The following is a 20,760-nucleotide window of genomic DNA, read 5'->3' as shown; positions in this document are numbered from 1 at the left end:
GGAAGACTTGAAATGCCACTGACAGTTTAAAAATTGTACACCTGATGGAGAAGTGAGGAAGACAATTTAATGTTTCATCCGGATCCAGAGATGCATCAAATTAAATGACAGCTTCAATCTGCAAACAAGTGTTTCATGATGGTATCCAAGAAGAAATGACTGGTGATGGACAATTAGAAATGCTTTCCCAAAGGCGGATGGTTCTTTAAAAAGTTTCAGGTCACAACCCTTGCAGAAAACACTGACGCCCAACACACTGATTCTCGGTCCAGGAAACATGGGTCTTCCAGGTTCCATGTGGCTGAGGTGCCCCTATAATCATGTTTCATGCTGCAACTAAGAGGGTCCTTTGGACCCGACAGGGAGCAGGTGGGGACTGTACACCATCAGTCATAGTGGATGGCAGTGTAAAAGATAATCCAGATGACCTAGAGAGGAGACAAGCAATGTTCATAGGTCACCTGGTCAAAGTAGGCCCCTATTCTACAAAACAAAAATGTCAGATAAGAATGTCTGCACAGCAGGCTTCCCAGGGGCTACCCAATGCATAATTTCACTGAAATCAAGCTGTTCCTAACAGCCTAGGACCACCCACCTGTGCCCCCAAAGGGACCCTGGAAAAGCCTCTCACCCTACCATACAGCAAACTAAGCATCAGGGAGTGGAGTTATAAATGTAGAAACGAAACAGGTAAAGCAGACTGTACTTCTAATAGATGTTAGGATTAGCCATAAATGTGAAAACAAAATCACTATTACACCCTGTCAGAGCCTTATCAAATAAAGCACAGATTCTCAAAACCGACTGCCCATTGCATCTAGGACTTTTAAAAGTATTACTAGTATATAAATGCCCAGGCACCACCTCCCAGAAGTTATTTTATTGGTTTGGGCTAGGGTCTATAAATTAAAACAAAAACAATGCCTAGCCGGTGTTGCTGTGGTTGAGTGTTGACCCATGAAATAGGAGTTCATGGTTAGATTCCCAGTTAAGGCACATGCCCAGGTTGTGGGCTTGATCCCTAGTGGGGGGCATGCAAGAGGCAGCCGATCCAGGATGCTCTCTCATCATTGATGTTTCTATCCCTCTCCCTTCATCTCTCTGAAATCAATAAAGGCACATATAAATAATAATAAAACAACAACAAAACTTTGAGGTATAATTTATATTCCATAAAGTATACAATTCTGAGGGTTTTTTTCTGGTGTTTTTACATTTTTTTCACTGAATCCATTTAAAAACACACACCACAATTCCAAGATTTTAGTATAGTCACAGAGGTGTGTAAATATCACCATATAAATGGTTCTGTAACATTTCATCATCATCAAAAGAAAGTAAGTTCCCATTATCAGTTATTCCCCCCCCTTCCCCTTCCCAAAGCCACTGGTAATCACTAACTTTTTGTCTGTTTGAATTTTCACATAAATGGATTCATACATGAGATCTTTTGTCTTGATTCTTTCACTTAGCATGTTTTCATGGTTCATCATGTTGTAGCATCTATCAGTACTTCATTCCTTTTTATGGTTAAATAATATTTTGTATAAATGTACATTTTATTCATCAGGTGATGACTTTGTACATGTTAGCTATTATGAATAATGCTATGCATATATTTTAAAAAGTTTCCTAGTTGTTTCTAATATGCAGCAGAGTTGACAATCAGATGTAAAGCTGATGATGGGCTCTGGATTTGCACAACAGGACTGTACAGTATATTACTTTTGGGACAACATGACTCAAGAGTGGACATGCCCTCCAGCCTCATGAACTTTTTAAAAAATGGTACCCCAATTACAGTGTGAATCAGTAGGCTCCCCTTGAGTGATTCATGAAATGACACTACTTGCTGTAAAACTATCAGGTACACATACCATGAACAAGGCAAAAGACGTCATAAACCCTTCTTTCGTGAGCTCCCACGTGCCACCATATTCTTCTTCATCTATCTGAAGGTAGTTGCTGAAGTAGAGGTACAGGACTCCTGCATTGATCAGGCAGAACCTGGAGTGAGGGAGGACAAGCATCAAAAATAGAAGACTCAAGACTCCTACCACCATGGTCCAGCTCTACCAAGGTACTCACGATTACACAGTTAACTACCTCTATTATCAGGGAAAGTGAACTAATACATGGAAACACCTCAGCCCTCAAAGGAGCTACCCATTTGGCTGACCTAGAGACTTAAAGAAGGAACAACTCTTTTTAGTTGCCCAGCCAAAGCAAAAAATAAATTAAAAAGCAGATGTAAGTTCTCCAAGCACCCTTAAAGTAAAATAGACTGGTCCTAAGTAGGACCAGTACTTTACTGGAGTCTCTAGGTAGCTCCTGCTGGGATGAGGGGTGGCCATGGGATAAATACACATTAAGCTGCTGCTTCATGCCTAACTGAGCAAGCAAGGGCATATACTAAAAGCCCATGCGTAATTCCCAATGGGAGACAATGTCTGGATGGCCACTGTCTGCTACTGCACTTGATGCAGATGTGAACATGACAGTTCCTGCCCTCAGCTTGCCATCTGCTAGGGGGCAAAAAACAGCAGTGAAACCCTGGCCAGTGTGGCTTAGTAAGCTGGAGCGTCATTCGATTTCCAGTCAGGGCACACGCCCAGGTTGTAGGAAGGCAAATGATCCATGTTTTTCTCTCAACATTGATGTTTCTCTTTCCCTCTCTCAAATCAATAGCTCTAGCCAGGTTTGGCTCAGTGGATTGAGTGTCGGCCACTAGACTGAAGGGTCGCAGGTTCAATTCTGGTCAAGACCTCCATTGCAGGTCGATCCCCAAACCCGGTTGGGGTGCATGAAGGAGGCCACCAATCGATGTATCTCTCTCACATTGATATTTCTCTGTCTCTCCCCCTCCCCTCTGCCTTCTCTAAAAATCAATGGGAAAATATCCTTGGGTGAGGATTAACAAATAATAATAATAATAATACCAGTAGTGAGAGTGGAATTGAAACCAGAGGTTTGCAAGCGCCTCTAGGAAGGTCTCTGAGCCCCATCATGTATTATTTAACTGATGGAAGAATTAGAATGCAGTGAGTAGTAATACATCGCCCTGCTCCGCTGCTCTCTTGGTATGGTCATCAGGTAAAAGTAATTTATAAAGTCATCAAGACTTTGATCTTTCCAGTTATAATATCTAATCTAATGGGGGACTATATGTCTTAAGTTCCATTCCTTCTGGAGACTGAGGTAGAAATATGCAAAGATAACTGGTTCCTCCTAGTGGATGAAGTGTGAGCTGATGTAGGGCAAGGCAGTTAGATGATGCTGAGTAATGTAAACTAGTATATAAGGAGGGGGGATCCTGAGGCAGCCTGAGCAAGGTGGGGGCGAGGTAGGGTGTGTTTACTTCAGGAAGTCTAGTTTCTAGGTAGTGCAAGTGCGAACTTTCTCCTGAGTGGAAGGAACTGGAGCTGGGAGACTGGTTTAGACCTCTACCATGTTTCAGGACAAGAGTGCAAATAAAGTTTGAGGGCAATGACTAGGACAGTGGCTGAATGGGGAGGGAAGATGTCCCAAAGGCTGGAGCCAAAGGGCCTAGAAGTACAATGGTTTCAGTAACAGAAGTAAGGAGTCAGGAAGAACGAAGGTTTTTCTTGGATTTCACCTAAAATAGAGTCCTTGGCTTGGTTATATTGTGACCACATCCTTATCTTCTGCTAGAAATCTTGGGACCTGGCCGATCTGGCTACTTCCCTCTAACAAGAGTTGCATTTTGGGCAGGGTGAGTTTGTGGCTCCAGACAGACTACTAATGGGACTTAAAAATGTCACTCTGGGATTCAGCTAATAAGCTAGGGCTAGAGAATGACTGGAAATTCATCAAATGAGATGAGCTGTAAGAGTGGCTGATTGGTGAGATGAGAGGGAAATACAAGGGAAAGGTGAGATAAGGAATGGTAGGGAGAAAGGGTTGGCATGAACCCTTCCTTCTAAGGGCTACACACTTAGTAAAAAGACTCAAAATGAGCTTAAAGATGGGCATAATTTCTATATTGTAAATGAGGGCAAGAACCTCACAGCTAATGTGTAGACCAAGCATGTCAAACTTAAAGGCTAACACGGGCCAAATAAACAAGACATGCGGCCCGTGAGCTGCAAGTTTGACATGCTTGGTGTAGACAAAGAAATGAACATGCTGGATTGGGGGTTGGAGAAGAACATTAAAAAAGACTGACTTTCATATAGGTTTTTAAGAATTCTATCTTACACCCTGACCGGGTAGCTCAATTGGTCAGAGTATCATCCTGTGGGTTCAATCTCTGGTCAGGGCACATACAAGAACCAAGCAATGACTGTATCAATACATGGAACAACAAATCAATATTTCTCTCCTTCTAAAATAAATTTAAATTCTATTCTAAAAACTCCTGTCATAATTTAACAAAATATTGGCTCTAACAAATATGATGACTTCAGGGATGGAAGGCTACATGACAACAGTAATGTATGGCCCTGCTTTCAATGGTCAATGGGAATGCTTGTTAAAAAGAAATTTAACAAGCATTCACTGAGCACCTATTAATATGCTCCAAGCTCTATGAGAGAGACAGGAAAGGATGGACAGGGCCCATTTCTGATCATGCAAAACCCCAGCAGACACAGCAGAACCATCACTCAGTTCTCATGCAAATTGTAATTGAGAGCTGAGGAAATTACTTTTCCTTAATGGGCCCTTACTGGTGACCCCACCAGAAAGGAGAAGACAACCTGGGGTCAAAAAAGAGAGCAGCTAAGGCAGAAGTGGGAGGAGCATCACCAGAACTGAGCACCAGAGCGGGTCTGCCCTTAAGTCCAGGCAGCTGGGTCAGACAGACGGAGGAGAGGAGATGTGAGCAGAAAAATCAATGTCCTTGGGTCCTTTCCAAGAGCAGGGGAAAAGGTGCCAACCAAAGAAGAGAAGGGATTCAAGTTTTGGCTCTGGCAGGACAGTGTGGGACTGTACCCCAGAAAACCGTATTTTACCATTCTTTGTACAGCTAATCATACAGTAATTGCAGTGAACCATTTATGGAGTGCCATAGAGATCTTCAGCACTATATTCAGCAATTTACTTACATTATTTCATTTAATTCATACATCTTATAAGGCAGGCATTTTTATTGCCCCGTCTTTAAAAAACATATTTTTATTGATTTCAGAGAGGAAGGGGGGGGGGGGGAGGGAGGGAGAGAGAGAGAGAGAGAGAGAGAGAGAGAGAGAGAGAGAGAGAAACATTAATGATGAGACAGAATCATTGATCAGTTGGTTGCCTCCTGCACACCCCTATTGGAGATCGAGCCCGCAACCTGGGCATGTGACCTGACTGGGAATCTGTGACCTCCTGGTTCACAGGTTAACACCCAACCACTGAGCTATACCAGCCAGGGCTTATTGCCCCCATTTTAATGATTAGAAAATTGAATCTCATAGAGCTGAGCCCAAAATTAATGTAGCCTGAAAGTGGCAAAGCTAGAACTTGAATTCAGAACTTTCTAAAGTTAAAAATAAAAAACAAAAAAAGGTTGGTTTGGCTAGCTTAACTCTTCTGCCACAAGGTATATCAGACTAGCTCTGGTGCTAGTTAATTATTCCAGGCTGGTGACTTCAGAGAAATCCTTTAGGAATCCTATCCTACCTAATAATAGACAAATATGCAAATTGACCGTACCTTGGCTACGCCCACCAGCCAAGCCACGCCCACCAACCAATCAGGACGAGCATGCAAATTACCCCAACAAAGATGGCGGCTAATTTGCATATCAAGACAGCCTAGAAAGAAGCCAAGAGCTGCAGAAGGGAGCAAAGCTGCGGAGAAGCAAGCAAGCCGGGGGGGAGGAGCGGAGGCGGGGCGAGGGGCGAAGGAAGGAGAGCGGGCGGGCTGCCGGAGAAGGCGGGGCGGGGGACAAGGGAGGAGAGCAGGCGGAGCGGGGTAGAGTGCAGCAGGAAACCCTATTGCAGGATTTTTCCTGCAACGGGAACGCTAGTAAGACATAATAGGTACAAGGGGCTCTGCACCTCTCTTAGCAAGTGGCTGTGGGAAGATGAGAAATTCCCTCTAGCTTTTAGATCACCTTCCCCGCTTCTCTGGTACTTTTCTCTCATAGAAAGCTCAAATGGGGTGACCAACATTCTAAAAATATCATCTATAACCACCTCCAACCTGGGAAAACCTCTGTGACCACCAGGTCCTATGTCTCATAATCTCCAATCAGCCTTCATCAGGTGTGCACTCCGTCAAAGTCAGGCAGAGATTAAACTCTTACTGGTTTCCTTCTACAAATGCTTTCCTCAGTACCATAAATAAAAAATCTTCTTAGCCTGGCCGGTGTGGCTCAGTGGCTGAACCAAGAGGTCACCAGTTCGATTCCCAGTTAGGACACATGCCTGGGTTGCAGGCCCGATCCCCAGTGGGGAGCATGTAGGAAGCAGCCCATCAATGATTCTCTCTCATCATTGATGTTTCTATATATTTTTTTTATCTTTCTCTCCCTCTCCCTCCCTGAAATCAATAAAAAATATATATTTTTTTAAAAAAAAAGGCAGAGCCACATCCAGGGGCTAGTGTCCATCGTTTCCACTGGCCACAGAAGCACAGTAGAAGATGGAGGGCCAAACCTTCCACTTTTTCACTGTCTCTAAAATGTAAGGGCCTCAAACAACTGAAAAAAGCCAAGATGCAGCACATCCAGCATAGTGCCAGGCACAGGGAGTGGTCATCAAGTATAGAAGCTCTTCCACTTCCCGAACTTCCATACAAAGGTCATGCTAGAACTAGATGATGCCTGCCACCAACAGGCATGTGGTATCCTCTTGCATGAGGTCACTTTGGACCCATGAATGAATGGACTAGCTCAGTGGTCAGCAAACTGCGGCTCGTGAGCCACATGCGGCTCTTTGGCCCCTTGAGTGTGGCTCTTCCACAAAATACCACATGCGGGGGTGCATGTACAGTGCAATTGAAACTTTGTGGCCCATGCGCAGAAGTCGGTTTTCGCTCTCAAAAGAAATTTCAATCATTGTACTGTTGATATTTGGCTCTGTTGACTAATTAGTTTGCCGACCACTGGACTAGCCCAACCTTCAGGAAGGTAACATACCTGACCTAAGATGCTCCTGGGCTTGATGAACTGAGGAGTGCTACACCAGACCCAGGAGTGCCACCCCAAGGCCAACTTTTTGCTTTAATTATTACACACACAGAGAGAGAGTCATTTAACGTAATAATTTTAAAAACCCTCCAATGTAGTAATAGCCTTTCCCATAAAATGAAAATAAAGACCCTATTTGAAAAAGAAATGATATCACGAAACTGCAAGATACCCAAGACTTACCCTGCTATTCCCAAGAAACCTCGCAATGGTAACACTCCCCAAATGACACCTAGAACCACAGCGATAATCTGTCGGAACCAGTAGATCACATCTAAAAATTCATCCTGTAGAAAAAAGAGAAACTGCATGCATTATCTGGAGTGGGTGCCACAGTAGAACCTCTTGTAATAGGTGAGGAACAGAAAAGCTTCCTACCAACGTATCTTCCAGGGAATTGTCCCCCAAAAGCAAGAATATTAGGCTCTTGCATCTCCACCTCTTCTTGTACTAAAAGGTGGTAAACATACACACACACACACACAAAACAATACTTGCCCCGAGTGATGACTTCTAAGGGTTATGCTCTAAATAAAAATTTTAGAAAAACCCATTTACCTCTTGTGAGAAGCTGCAAAGATGAAATGGCTGTTAGTAACCGTGATCCTGGACACTGATAACGCTTCTCTCATCGGAGGAGACCTGGGCACACTAGCCCCAGGAAGAAGGGCTGACAGTCAACCTACCCAGCACTATCTTCCTGCACGCCGAGTTTTGAATAAGTCACAAAGGATAGAAAGGATTAGAAACAAAAGTGTTGGAGGCAGGTGCCAGTGTACCTATTCTACCTGCAAGGACAGGGAAGACTCAGGTTTCTGACCTGCCCCAGATTGCAGAACCAGTCCTTACAGAAGGAAAGAAAGCAATGACACAGCAGATCAGAAAGGTTTTACAGGAGCTGGGGCACCTTCAGGAAGTGCCTCCCACCCCTTCTTACGGAGCTCTAGGAAGGAAAACCTAATTCACCGGCCACACCCCCCCCCCCCCCCCCCAAAAAAATAAGACGGCAAATATAACATTGTTTTCAAGTCAACTGGAATCAAGCTGTTTGTAATGGTCGCTTCCAGATCATGGTTGGGGAGTGCCCAAACTCAGATCTGAATGTGTGTGACCAGTAAGGAAAAGGAAATCTTGAAGCCCCAACTGTTCCTCACATATGTTCGTTCGTTCTCTCTCTCTCTGTCTCTCCTCCCTCCTTGCAAGGTGGTCTCAGTCTCCCCACAACTCTCACACGTAAGGTATTCCGTTTTCCTCATCCAACAGTAAAGTAATGGCAACTCACTTTTCTTTTAATTGATTTTTTACAGAGAGGAAGGGTAGAGAGAAACATCGATCAGCTGCCTTTTGCACACCCCCTACTGGGGATGTGCCTGCAACCAAGGTACATGCCCTTGACCGGAATCGAACCCGGGACCCTTCAGTCCGCAGGCCGACGCTCCATCCACCGAGCTAAACCGGCCAGGGCTGATGGCACCTCCTCTTCAGTGAGCCTCACTGTGTGCCACCTCGTCAGTGCACCACTGTACCCAGCTCAGAGCTGTTCCGCAAACACATGGAGGGCACCTGACCAAGTGTCCGGGAGATGTCTGTGGCCGTTCCTTTCCGTGCGAACGACTACGTTAACTATTAATTCCGAGAAGGTAAGTCCCTTAAGGTCCTACTGGGAGTAAAAGGTCAAGTCGAATTCCGCTCAATCTCGCCGTTCAAGCACACGCCCCGCCGGCGAGTGACACCTTCTCTGCCCGCTCCACGCCGCTTCTCGGGTGACCCGGGCGGCCTGCCCGTTAGGCCACTCCGCGGTGAGCCCCGAGCTCAGCTCTCAGGCCGGGCCCGCCGAGTTCGCCACCCTTTGGCCACCCGCCCCACCACCCCAAACGACCGGCGGTACACGGGGGGGCACCCTCGGGCCGGTCCATCCGTCCCCAAGGGCCAGCCGGCTCCTCCAACCTGCGCCCTCCCCAGCTCCACCTCACCTTGTCCTCCCAGGCCGCGTCGCTTCGCAGCACCTTGCTCCACACAGAGACTTTGAGGGCCCCGTTGGCCAGCTGCGGCTGAGGCGGCTCCTCCTTCCGCCTCCCGCCGCTCATCCTACCGTCGCGCCCCCCGGACCGGGCCTGGGGCGCGCGGGCCGAGCCAAAAGGAGGCGGGGCCTGGGGTCGCGGGTCACAGCGTTCGGGGAAGCAGTGGAGGCTCCGCAGTCCGGCTCAGAGGAGCGCTGCAGCGACCCGCACTTGGCCGAGCAGTCGGCTCAGCGCGCTCGGCCGAGACCAGGTGCCGCGGAGGGAGGAGCAACGCAGCGCCGTGCGTCCTCCCGGCGACGTGCCCACGCAGCCAATTGGCGGCCGCGCAGCCGCCCGAGTGAAAAAAAGTACCCGGGTTCTCCGCGCAAGCGCTCTACGCATGACGGAAGTGACGTCAAGCTCTACGCGTGACGGAAGTGACGGAAGGGACCATCTGGGAAGGGGCGCGACACGAGCGCGAGGCGGCGCTGTGGAGACTGAAGAATGGACGGGAAAGCGGAGGTTGGAGTTGAGCGTCGCCCGGTTCGCCTCAGCCCGTCCGTTCGAGCAGCGGGGTAGAACACGACCCTGCCTTTCGCAGGGCGTCCTTTCTAAGCCCAAGCTTTGCTCCCCGGGAGCCTCACGCTGCCTCTTATTAGGTAGCCCCTGCTCGTTTCCTCCTTAACTCTACTAAGATATGTTCCGTAGGACCTTGTTCAGGATGCTAACTCTTGTCTGTAATAACTTAGTGTCTCATCTTGCCCAGCACCCCCTTTTGGCTAGTGAGCCCTGAGACCCAAAGAGGAGAAATGACTTTCTAAGGCTGTAGAGCAAGTTGGAACCAGCTGGGGACTCCTCACGGGGTTGAAGCGGAGAAAGTAGCTCGTTAGGTATCAGAGTTTCTGCAGTGTCCTCAGTATGTGCTAGGTCGGTGGTCCACAAAGTGTGTTTCCGGACCAGCAGCAGCCACATCACCTGCAGAGTTGATGAGAGATGTAAATTCTCGGACCTCCTCAGAAATTCGGGGGGCGGGCCTGTAATCAGCGTCTTACTAAGCCCTCCAGGCGGTGCCCTGTGCCCTGTGCTGCACCGTAAGTTGAGACCGAGACACAACACTTGTGTGCAGGGGACCTACGGAGGCAAAGTAAGTCGCCCAGAATCATTCAACCGGTACCTGGGTTTGTCTGACTTTAAAATTTGTACGTTTAACCCTAAGCTTTAAGTTTTAAAGGATAACAATAAGGTCAAAGCAGCCTTTGCGTACCTGTTAGACATTCACTGTGGTTCTCCACCTTAGGTGAGCAGCAGAATCTCCTAGAGAGCTTTTTCAGAATTCCGCAGCGGGGCCTTTCCACCACCATCTAACCCCAAGGTCCTGTTTGAGGAGGTTGAGTGGGGCTGGACCCCAAACATGACTGCAGTTAGACATTACTCTGTCTGGACCTGATCTGGGTGTACACCTTTATCCTTACTTCCCCATGGATCTTGTTCTTTTGGGCCCTACCTCTTTTCTGAACCCCTTTCCCTCCCATATGCAAACTATGGTGAAGCCTAACAAGCTCACTCCAGTTAGAAAGTGTACCATTGGTATAAAACTTCTTTTACAGGCTCCCTGGTGGAGACAGACTGACCCCTCTCAGAGAATATTGGAAGACTGGCCCATGGTCAAATACAAAAAAAGGTAAGTCTTCAGTCTGCTGGGTTTGATGGTACAGGTTTATTTTGTGATGGGAGTTCGGGAAGACAGCTCTGCAGGAAGAGTAGGCGCTATGAAGGGGAAGAGGAGAGAACGTTTCAGAAGATAAAACCATGAGGGTTAATGGTAAAGAATAAAGCCACAAATGAGGAAGAAAAGGGAGGGTCATGTTGAGGAATTTGTTTTTATCCCAAAGGGGAGGAGGAAGCCACCTAAAGGACTTCGCTTTTCCGGTTTGCACCTTAAGTAGGATCGCTCTGGCTCCTGTTTGGAGGACTGGATCAGAGTGAGAGACTATAAAGACTGTGAAAGTTATTCAGGTGAGATTTAGTGGGGCACTGAAGATGGAGAAAATTGGAATAAAATGGAGTTAATTTTTTTAAACTTAAAAATTGTTTATGTTGCTGTAAAATATACCTAACACAAAATTTACCATTTTTCAATATATAGCTCAGTGGCACAGTGAAGTATAGTCACTTTGTTTTGCAGCCATCCCTACCATCCATTTTCAGAACCTTTCATCTTGCAAAAGTGAAACTCTGTACCCTCTACTCTGTTAACTCCGCATTTTTCCCATCCTCCAACCCCTGGCAATGACCATTCTACTTTCTGTCTCTGAATTTGACTAAGTACCTTATAAGAGTGGAATCACACAATATTTGTTCTTTTCTGATTGGCTTATTTCTTAGCATAACACCTTCAAGGTTCATACATGTTGTAGCATGTGTCAGAATTTCTTTTTTTAAAACATATTTTTATTGATTTCAGAGAAGAAGGGAGAGGGAGAGAGAGATAGAAACATCAATGATGAGAGAGAATCATTGATCGGCTGCCTCCTGCATGCCCCTCACTGGGGATGGAGCCCACAACCCAGGCATGTGTCCTGACTGGGAATCGAACCTGACCTCCTGGTTCATAGGTCAATCCTCAACCACTGAGCCATGCCAGCTGGGCCAGAATTTCCTTTTTAAGGCTGAATTAATAACTTTGTTAAATTTTGTTAACTATCCATTGTATGTATATACCACATTTTGCTTAACTACTGAGGGACACTTGGGCTTTCACCTTTTTGCTATTTTGAATAATTTGTCAATGTACATTGGTGTACAAATATCCATCATGTCCATGCTTTCATTTCTTTTGGTGTATACCCAGAGTTGAATTGAGCTGAATTGCTGGATTACATGACAGTTCTATTTTAAACTTTTTGAGTAACCTTCATACTGTTTGTACCTGAGGAAAATTTTCCATTTATTTATTTATTTATTTATTTATTTATTTATTTATTTATTTATTTATTTTTAGAGAATGGAAGGGAGGAGGAGAGACAGAGAGGAGAGAGAGAAACATCGATGTAAGAGAGACACATCAATTCATTGCCTCTCACATGTGCTCCAACAGGGGTGGGGACCGAGCCTGCATCCGAGGTATGTGCCCTTGACCAGATTCAAACCCACGACCCTTCAGTCTGCAGGCAGATACTCTAACCACTGAGCCAAAACGGCTAGGGCTCCATACTATTTTCTATAGCAGCTGCACCATTTAAATTCCCACCAACAGTGCACAAGAGTTCCAGTTTCTCTACATTCTTGCCAACACTTGTTTTCTCTATTTTTAAAACAAGCGCTGTGAAGTGGTATCTCCTTGTGGTTTTAATTTTTATTTCCTTACTGATGAGTGATGTTGAGCATCGTTTCATGTGTTTGTTGCCTGTTTGTATATCTTTGGAGAAATATTTGTTCCAGACTTTTGCCTACTTTTGAGTCTGGTCATTTGGTTTTTTGCTGTTGAGTTTTAGGAGTTCTGTATGTATTCTGGGTATTTAATCCCTTATCATGTATATAATTGGCAAATATTTTCTCTCATTCTGTAGGTGGCCTTTTTACTCTGTTGATATTGTCTTTTTATATACCAAAGCTTTTAATTTTGATAAAGTCCAGTTTGTATAATTTGTTATTGTTTCTGTGCCTTTGGTGTCATGTACAAGAAATCATTGCTATATCCAATGTCATCAAGCTTTCGCCTATTTTTTTCTCAGAGTTTTAGTTTTAGCTCTTATGTTTAGGTCTTTGATCCATTTTGAGTTAATTTTTTAAATTTATTTTTCAGTTATAGTTGACATACAATATTATATTCATTTCAAATGTACAACATAATGCCTGGATACTTATATTCTTTATGAAGTGATCACCCTGATAAATCCAGTACCCTCCTGGCACCATACATAGTTATTACAATATTATCGACTATATTCCCTATGCTGTACTTTACATCCCCTTGACTATTTTTATAACTAGCAATTTGTGCTTCTTAGACAGAAAACTAACCCCTTTGAGAATTAATTAAAAAAAAATATTTTTATTGATTTTAGAGAGGAAGGGAGAGAGAGAGAGAAACATTAATGATGAGAGAGAATCATTGATTGGCTGCCTCCTCTCCTGCACGACCCCTACTGGGGATTGAGCCCACAACCCAGGCATGTGCCCTTGGCCGGAATCGAATCCGGGACCCCCCAGTCCACAGGCTGATGCTCTATCCATTGAGCCAAACCAGCTAGGGCGAGAATTAATTTTTTAAAAATATATTTTATTGATTTTTTACAGAGAGGAAGAGAGAGGGATAGAGAATTAGAAACATCGATGAGAGAGAAACATCGATCAGCTGCCTCTTGCACACCCCCTACTGGGGATGTGCCCGCACCAAGGTACATGCCCTTGACCGGAATCGAATCTGGGACCCTTGAGTCCGCAGGCCGACGCTCTATCCACTGAGCCAAACCAGTTTCGGCGAGAATTAATTTTTTAATAAGGTGGTAGGTCAGGGTCCATTTTCATTCTTTTATACGTGGATATCCAGTTTTCCCACCACCATTTGTTAAAAAGACTTTCCTTTCCCCATTAAGTGGTTTTGACACCCTTGTTGATACTGAACAAAGTCAGTGGGTCCCTTGCCTGCCTGTGGCACCCAGAAAAGCCAAAGTCTGAGGCAACAGGTTTTTTGCAAAAAGAAGGATTTGTCAGGCAACCAGACAAGGCTCAAAAGTCTCTCAGATCCAGGGTTCAGGGCAGGTTTTTGAGGGATTAGGAGCAAGTTCTAATTAATTAGAACCTTGGAACTTTGCCGCTTATGGTAAGGGTTCCAGTGTTCAAGTTCCTATCATGTCCCCATCCTTTGCTTCTGGGTGCAGCTTGAGGACAGAGGTGGCATGTGTGCAGTGCTCTCTGTAAACTAACTCAAGGATTGCATTAATCATGGATCTGCTTTAAGGGAGCAGAACCAGTTTTAGGCTGCTCAGGTGATTTTTGTGCTGTTTCAATTTGACCATACTAGTATGTGCGAGGGTTCATTTCAGGGCTGTCTATTCTATTCCACTGGTGTATTCGTCTGTCTTTATGCCAGTACCACATGGTTTTGATTAACATAGCTTTGTAGTATGTTTTGAAATTAGAAAGTGTGGGTCCTATAACATTGTTCTTCTTTTTCAAAATGTTTTTGTTATTATTGGGGGTTACTTAAGATTCCGTATGAATTTTAGGATGAGTTATTCAATTTCTGTAAAAAAAAAAAAGTCACTGGGATTTTGATAGAGATTGAAATAAACCAATAGCCGAAACCGGTTTGGCTCAGTGGATAGAGCGTCCCAGGTTCGATTCCGGTCAAGGGCATGTACCTTGGTTGCGGGCACATCCCCAGTAGGGGGTGTGCAAGAGGCATCTTATAGATGTTTCTCTCTCATCGATGTTTCTAACTCTATCCCTCTCCCTTCCTCTCTGTAAAAAATCAATAAAATATATTTTAAAAAAAAGAATAAAAAGAAATGAACCAATAGATTGCTTTGGGTAGTGAGTAGTATTGATATCTTAGCAATATCAAGTCTTCCAATCTGTGAAAGCAAGATGTTTTTCCATTTATTTGTATCTTCTTCAGTTTTGTTCAGTGATGTTTTGTAGTTTTCAGTATATATACCTGCCAGCTTCTTGGTTAAGTTTATTCTTAAGTATTTTTTTCTTTTTGATCCTATTTTATTTTATTTTGTTGTTAATCTTCACCCAATTATATTTTTTCCATTGATTTTTAGAGAGAGTGGAAGAGAAGGGGAGATACAGAGAGAGAAACATTGATGTGAGAGAGACACATTAATTGGTTGCTTCCCACACAGCCTGGCCTGACCCTGGGCTGGGGATTTAGCCTGCAACTGGGGTACATGCCATTGACCAGAATAGAACTCGTGACCCTTTAGTCTGTGGGCCAACACTCATAACCACTGAGAAAAACCAGCTATTTATTTATTTACTTTTTAATGTTTTTATTGATTTTTTGAGAGACAGGGAGAGGGAGAGAGAGATAGAAACATAGATGAGAAACATCTATCAGCTGTCTCCTGCATGCCCCCTACTGGAGATCGAGCCCGCAACGTGGGCATGTGCCCTGACTGGGAGTCATACTGGTGACCTCTTGATGTATGGGACAGTGTTCAATCTACTGAGCCAAACTGGCCGGGCTAATGCTATTTTAAATAAAATTATTGTCTTAATTTCCATTTTGTATTGTTCACTGTTATTGTGTAACTGATTTTGTATCCTACAACTTTGCTGAATTCATTTATTAGTTTAACAGTTGTGTGTGTGTGTGTGTGTGTGTGTGTGTGTGTGTTCTTTAGGGTTTTTACATCTATGATCATATCATCTGAAGAGATCATTTTATCCCCCAACGCCCAAAAAGAGTTCATTCTTTATGTGAAGCTCTGGTCAGAGATTCATTAAATTTGTATTTTCAGGGAGGAGGGTGTAACAGAAAGTCATTTGGCAGGGTCCTCAGATTCTACATGCCTGCCCAAGGTCATACAGCAAGTTAGAGGTTCAACAGGCAACCGAAATGTGACCTGTGTTTTCCCCTTAGCTTTCTAGGAGCAGAAAAAGCCAAGTGGAGGAGCTGTGGTGGAGAGCCCTTGTCTAGTAGGTTATCTGTGGGACTGTGCCTTGTTCCCTTTTTGCTTTCACCCAAGGTTGTCCTTCTCTTAGGAAGTAGGGAATCTGGCTGAATCCCAGTGCATCCATCTGGTTAAAATAAACATACTGGGTGGTCTAATATGGAAAAGAACTTGATGAAGTCAGATTTGGAAGTGAGAGAGACATTTGAAATTAGGAAAAATTTGCCCTTGTCAGATTGGGGCTTCTTAGCACCACGCAAACATATGATCTCAGCCTTGGAGTGAGTGTAGACATACCCCTGAGATCTTGTTCCAGAGCACCACAACTCACAATAAAATGAGTTGTACTTTTTGCTAGTGGAGGGTCTTGCCTTCAATTTGTAAGAAACGCGGCATCTGTGAAGCTCAATAAAGCCAAGTGCAAAATAAAGTGAGGTATGCCTCTGTGTCTTCTCAGCTGAATGCCTCTGTACTATTGCCGCTGCCTGTAGTAGGAATGGAGAGGAAGGTTTGCTCTAAGAGGGAAGGCTGCGGCCCCAGACATCATAGATGGAATTACAGAAATCCGTTCTGAAGGGGAAACCACGAACCATGGAAAGAGCATCTGTTGTGAGGTAGAGGTCTGAATTTGTACCTTGGTTCTCTTTTCTTTTTGCCTATTATAAATGTTTTACTAGCGCTTTGAGCCCTTAGTAGGTGTCAGCTTTGCTAAATGTTGTACATTTGTTTTCCTTCAAAAGCTGGCCGGGGAAGAGGGCGGTGTGTCAGCATCTCCTCCTCAGTCCTCCGCCAAGACCGGAGGGATGTTCCCTGCTCAGGAGGAGGCTGACAGGATGGTGTTTGTGGGGAATTTAGAGGCCCGAGTGTGGGACGAGATCCTTTATGAGCTGTTTCTTCAGTTTTTTATAGGCTGGGCCATTAACCAAAGTGACTATATGCAAAGACAGAGAAGGAAAGTCAAAGTCTTTTGGACTTGTCTGCTTTAAACACCCAGAATTGATGTCTTATGCCATAGCTGTGCTGAATGGAATTTGTTTATGTGAAAGACCAGTTAATGTGCAGTATCGATTTGGGAGTTCTCGCTCTTCTGAACCAGCTAACCCAAGTCTGGAGAGCTGTGTTAAGATCAATTCACAGAGCTACAGAAATGAAGAAGCCACGGGCAGTTCTTTCTTTCCCATGCAGTTCTTTCCAACTAATAATGCAGCTTTACCTCAAGAATATTTTTTCTTTCAGAAGATGCAGTGTCATGCATGTAATCCAACACTGCAGCTTCATTACTGTGAGATGACAGCACCACTTCCTAAGAACACAGCTGTGCCTTCTTCACTAAACTATGTTCCAAATCTAGAGGCTGGACCCAGCGACTCACCAACAACCACATGACCCTGACCTTTACCAAATTAATAAACAAAAGAGGCAAAAACAAACTAGTGATAGTGATAGAAGCACAGAAAACATTAGAGAAAGTGAATATGGACAAAAGTTCCAAAAAGTGCAAGAGAAGAAGATACTAGTATTACCTTCAAATGAATTTATCTACACTGGTCTTGATGCTTTTAAAAGGAAAGAGGGAAAAAAAAGCCTGTATTCTACCAAGTGACAAATGCTATGGCTTTCTTGTTTTTTGAAATCCTATATAATCAAAGGCTAACATGCAAATCCTTCAAATGGCGGAACAACTATGACGAGCACTGACCACCAGGGGGCAGGCACTCAATGCAGGAGCTGCCCCCTGGTGGTCAGTGTGCTCCCACCAGGGGAGCGCTGCTCAGCCAGAAGCCGGAAGCCTGCCTCTACCGCAGTGCTAAGGATGTTGGACATCCCCCAAGGGCTCCTGGACTGCGAGAGGGCACAGGCCTGGCTGAGGGACCTGCCCCCCACAAGTACACAAATTTCATGCACTGGGCCTCTAGTATATAATATGGCATCTGATTTGCTATTGAAATTTTGTTTTCAATTACAAAAACTTAAAAATAATATACTACTTCTTTGGTAATGGTATTGACACATTGTCAACAAGAAATATACTTATGAATGATATATTTTAGTAATGATAATGAAATTTCACTAAACTGTCAATCAAAAGCCACTTATAGATAAGGCACCATGATTTCCTAGAGTGTTGCTTATATGGAGTGTTAGATTTTCTGAGGGAAGCTAGTGCAAATATTTAAGAGTTACACGTTGTTCCTAACAAAAATGGAATAAGCAGGCTTTAGTTTCCTTTGCTAATATCATTTTTTTATTTCTCAATGATATTTCTCAGCCTTATGCTCCTACAGGTTTACTGCATTTCATAAAATGAGGCTAATGGCAGTGATACCTAAGGAAAAATGATTATTATGGAGCTGTTTTTGGCATCATTCCCTTTTTATACAGCTGTATATAAATATAAATATCTGCCTCTACTCATTTATTAATTGTATTTCATGAAAAAATAAATAAAAAAGAAGCTGGCCAGGCTCTTAAGCACTCCTCTCCTTTGACTTTTTAAAATTTTTCTATAGTGAATGTGGGTTGCTTATGTAATTTTAAAAAAATACATATTTTATTGATTTTTAGAGAGGGAGAGGGATAGTTAGAAACATCAATGAGAAAGAAACATCGATCAGCTGCCTCCTGCACGCCCCCAACTGGGGATCGAGCCCGCAACCAATGTACATGCCCTTGAATGGAATCGAACCTGGGACCCTTCAGTCCACGGGCCAATGCTCTACCCATTGAGTCAAACCGGCTAGGTTGCTTATGTAATTAAAATGATAGTATCAGAGGCGGTACTTAACTTTCAGCTCCATAGACTCCTGAGGGGCTTAAGGGGAAGTCAGAGGTTTGAGGAGACTACTTTGTAGTACTCTCTTCCTCTCACCTCTTTACTTTGAAAGATAAGGTGCTGTGTTCCCAACCCAGCGGTTTTCTGGGGATAAATCAGTGTCCTGATTATAAGTGATTGGGGCTCTGGAGCAATAGCATGAGACTCTCCTGTGGCATCAGTGAGTAGTGCAAATTCCTGGGCTCTCTGGGGGTGAGGTCTGGGAATTTTGCAGCTTTGTAACCTCTCCTGATGATCCTGATGCATATTGAGTTTGGAGAACGCTGGGTAATTAGTACCAGTTCTGGCACCTAAATGCTGTGTGGTATGAGGCAAATTATTTTAACTGTTTTGTTTTACTCTCGGCACAGGGCTGAGAGGCCAGATAATAACAATCCTATTTCATCCTCCTAGGAGGTGAATATTCCCATTTTATTGATAAGGAAACTGAAGTTTGGGGTAGTAAACTGACTTGCCTATGGCCACAACAGCTAATGGAAGTGACAGAGCCAGAATTTGAACCCAGGCTTAGATCAGAGAGGTGCTGTGGAAACCAGTGACATTGAGAGCAGTGATCAGTTATTTTCACATCGCCTCTGAGGTTCAGACCTTTTCCTCCATAGCTCCAGCATAGTGAGGTTACAGCCAGATGTGGGCCCTGTCTTCGGGGAGCCTTCACATTATCGCTTCCAAACCGGAGTGTCTGTTTTAAACCCAGAGTCCTGGTTCCCACCCTAGATATTCCTATTCATGAGGCTGAGTTGGGGAAGTTTCCCAGTGAATTCCATGGAGCAATTACCACTTTCAAGAACAGTGGGGAGGAAGAGGCCTTCCTTTACCATCAATCCAAAGGAACTCCCCCATTGTCTGTCCTTAACTACCCCTCTTTTATACTGTTGTATACAGGGTCTACATTTACATTGATACACAAGGACTTGAAGCATCACACTGGCCCCTTTGTTGAGAGTAGGGGCATAAAGAGGGGGTCAGTAATATATAGCCAACCCAACATCAGGACTCGAGACCAGAGAGTAGAAATGTATTTAAAAGCTATTTCTTCAATGAGACTGTTACAGGAAAGGTAGGTGTTCTTATATAACACTTCTAGCTTCAGGGGAGAGGGGCCCTAGCCACATTATGCCTGCCAACTTTCATTATTTAAGTGCCTACTCACCCAGAGCTCATCAATTTGAAGCTCAATGCAGAAGACACTTTGGTTTCATTCTTTGAATTTGTAAGCCATCTCTCCTGTGGCAGTTGAACTACTCAGTGACTTCCCCTTTTATGGGAATATTGCTTCTCATATGTAAAATGAGTATGAAACTTACTTGAAGAGCACTTCTAGCATGTTCCTAATCTGCCAAGCCCCAGGACTAAGTGTCCAATTTGAAGGGATATTGACAGAGGGAAGTGGCGAAACCAGGACCTTGGTTAAATTGGGGCTCTTTAATCTCCAGAACTTGAGCAGTGAAGTTGTCTCCGAATTCCTAAAGGAGCATGACCTGTGGGAGATTTGATATCCTTCATCCAGTTGTACTAGGGAGAAATCAGAAAGAAGCCAATTTGGTTCAGGAGAAGAAATTTCTAGTGCTTAGCCCAAATCATGTTAGATAGCTGGATGCCAGTAGGCTGAGTTGCCCATTACTGGTTCAAAGGTCTGGGTAAAACTCAAGGTGACTTCAAACAAGACAGACTTGAATTCATATCCTAGCTCCACTTTTTAAATTCATATCCTTTGCTCCCTTTCTGTAAATACTAATCCCATACCAATAGGGGGGTAAATAACAAATCCCTAGTTTACCTATGAGAAGGGCATCTCACTTATTGTGTGTGCATACAGAAATTAAGAGAGTGAACAGAGCACAGACCCAGGCATATAGCAAGACTGTTTACTACTCTTGCAGATTTTGTACTGTTTGGGCTGTAATTATAACGTATAGTCATTATGACAGAAATGCAACCCCCAGCTAGTTTATTTAAAAAACGGAATTTACTAGCTTACGTAATTGGGAAGTCCAGAGGTGGTACTGGTTTCAGATATGACTACTACATCTCATCTCTCCTTTTGTGCTAGCCTCATACTGTAGCCATGCTCTTTCCTCATTGGGAGAGGAAGAGGAAAAAGTTGCCAATTCGCCGAGTCCCCTCACCACTTAGCAAATCCAAAGCTCATTTTTGATCTCA

At 44.1% G+C, this 20,760-nt stretch overlaps 1 protein-coding gene and 1 pseudogene across 2 annotated transcripts; one reads left to right on the top strand and one right to left on the bottom strand.

The window, feature by feature from the left end:
* Positions 1-47: 47 nt before the first annotated feature.
* Positions 48-9,438, bottom strand: RAB5IF (RAB5 interacting factor). Its single transcript, XM_079785032.1, has 4 exons — positions 9,112-9,438; positions 7,322-7,425; positions 1,878-2,007; positions 48-428 (listed from the first exon to the last, which is right to left on the bottom strand). The coding sequence occupies exons 1-4, from the start codon at positions 9,223-9,225 to the stop codon at positions 387-389; spliced, it is 390 nt and encodes a 129-aa protein (XP_079641158.1). The 5' UTR covers positions 9,226-9,438; the 3' UTR covers positions 48-386.
* Positions 9,439-16,467: 7,029 nt separating this feature from the next.
* LOC307107711 (splicing regulator RBM11-like) lies at positions 16,468-18,437 on the top strand (annotated as a pseudogene). Its single transcript has one exon. The product of its transcript is annotated as a splicing regulator RBM11-like (transcript).
* The last annotated feature ends 2,323 nt before the right edge of the window (positions 18,438-20,760 follow it).

This window comes from Cnephaeus nilssonii, assembly GCF_951640355.1.
Source record: "Cnephaeus nilssonii genome assembly, chromosome: 11".
Classification (NCBI taxonomy): Eukaryota; Metazoa; Chordata; class Mammalia; order Chiroptera; family Vespertilionidae; genus Cnephaeus; species Cnephaeus nilssonii.
This window is presented reverse-complemented; position numbering and strand designations above follow the sequence as displayed.

Bases quoted from the DNA above. Each gene is read 5' to 3' on its own strand.
- RAB5IF (XM_079785032.1), bottom strand. From the start codon at position 9,225: ATGAGCGGCGGGAGGCGGAAGGAGGAGCCGCCTCAGCCGCAGCTGGCC. The intron at 7,426-9,111 runs GTGAGGTGGAGC...TTTTTTCTACAG, and splicing joins ACGCGGCCTGGGAGGACAAG to GATGAATTTTTAGATGTGAT. The intron at 2,008-7,321 runs GTAAGTCTTGGG...CCCTCACTCCAG, and splicing joins GGTTTCTTGGGAATAGCAGG to GTTCTGCCTGATCAATGCAG.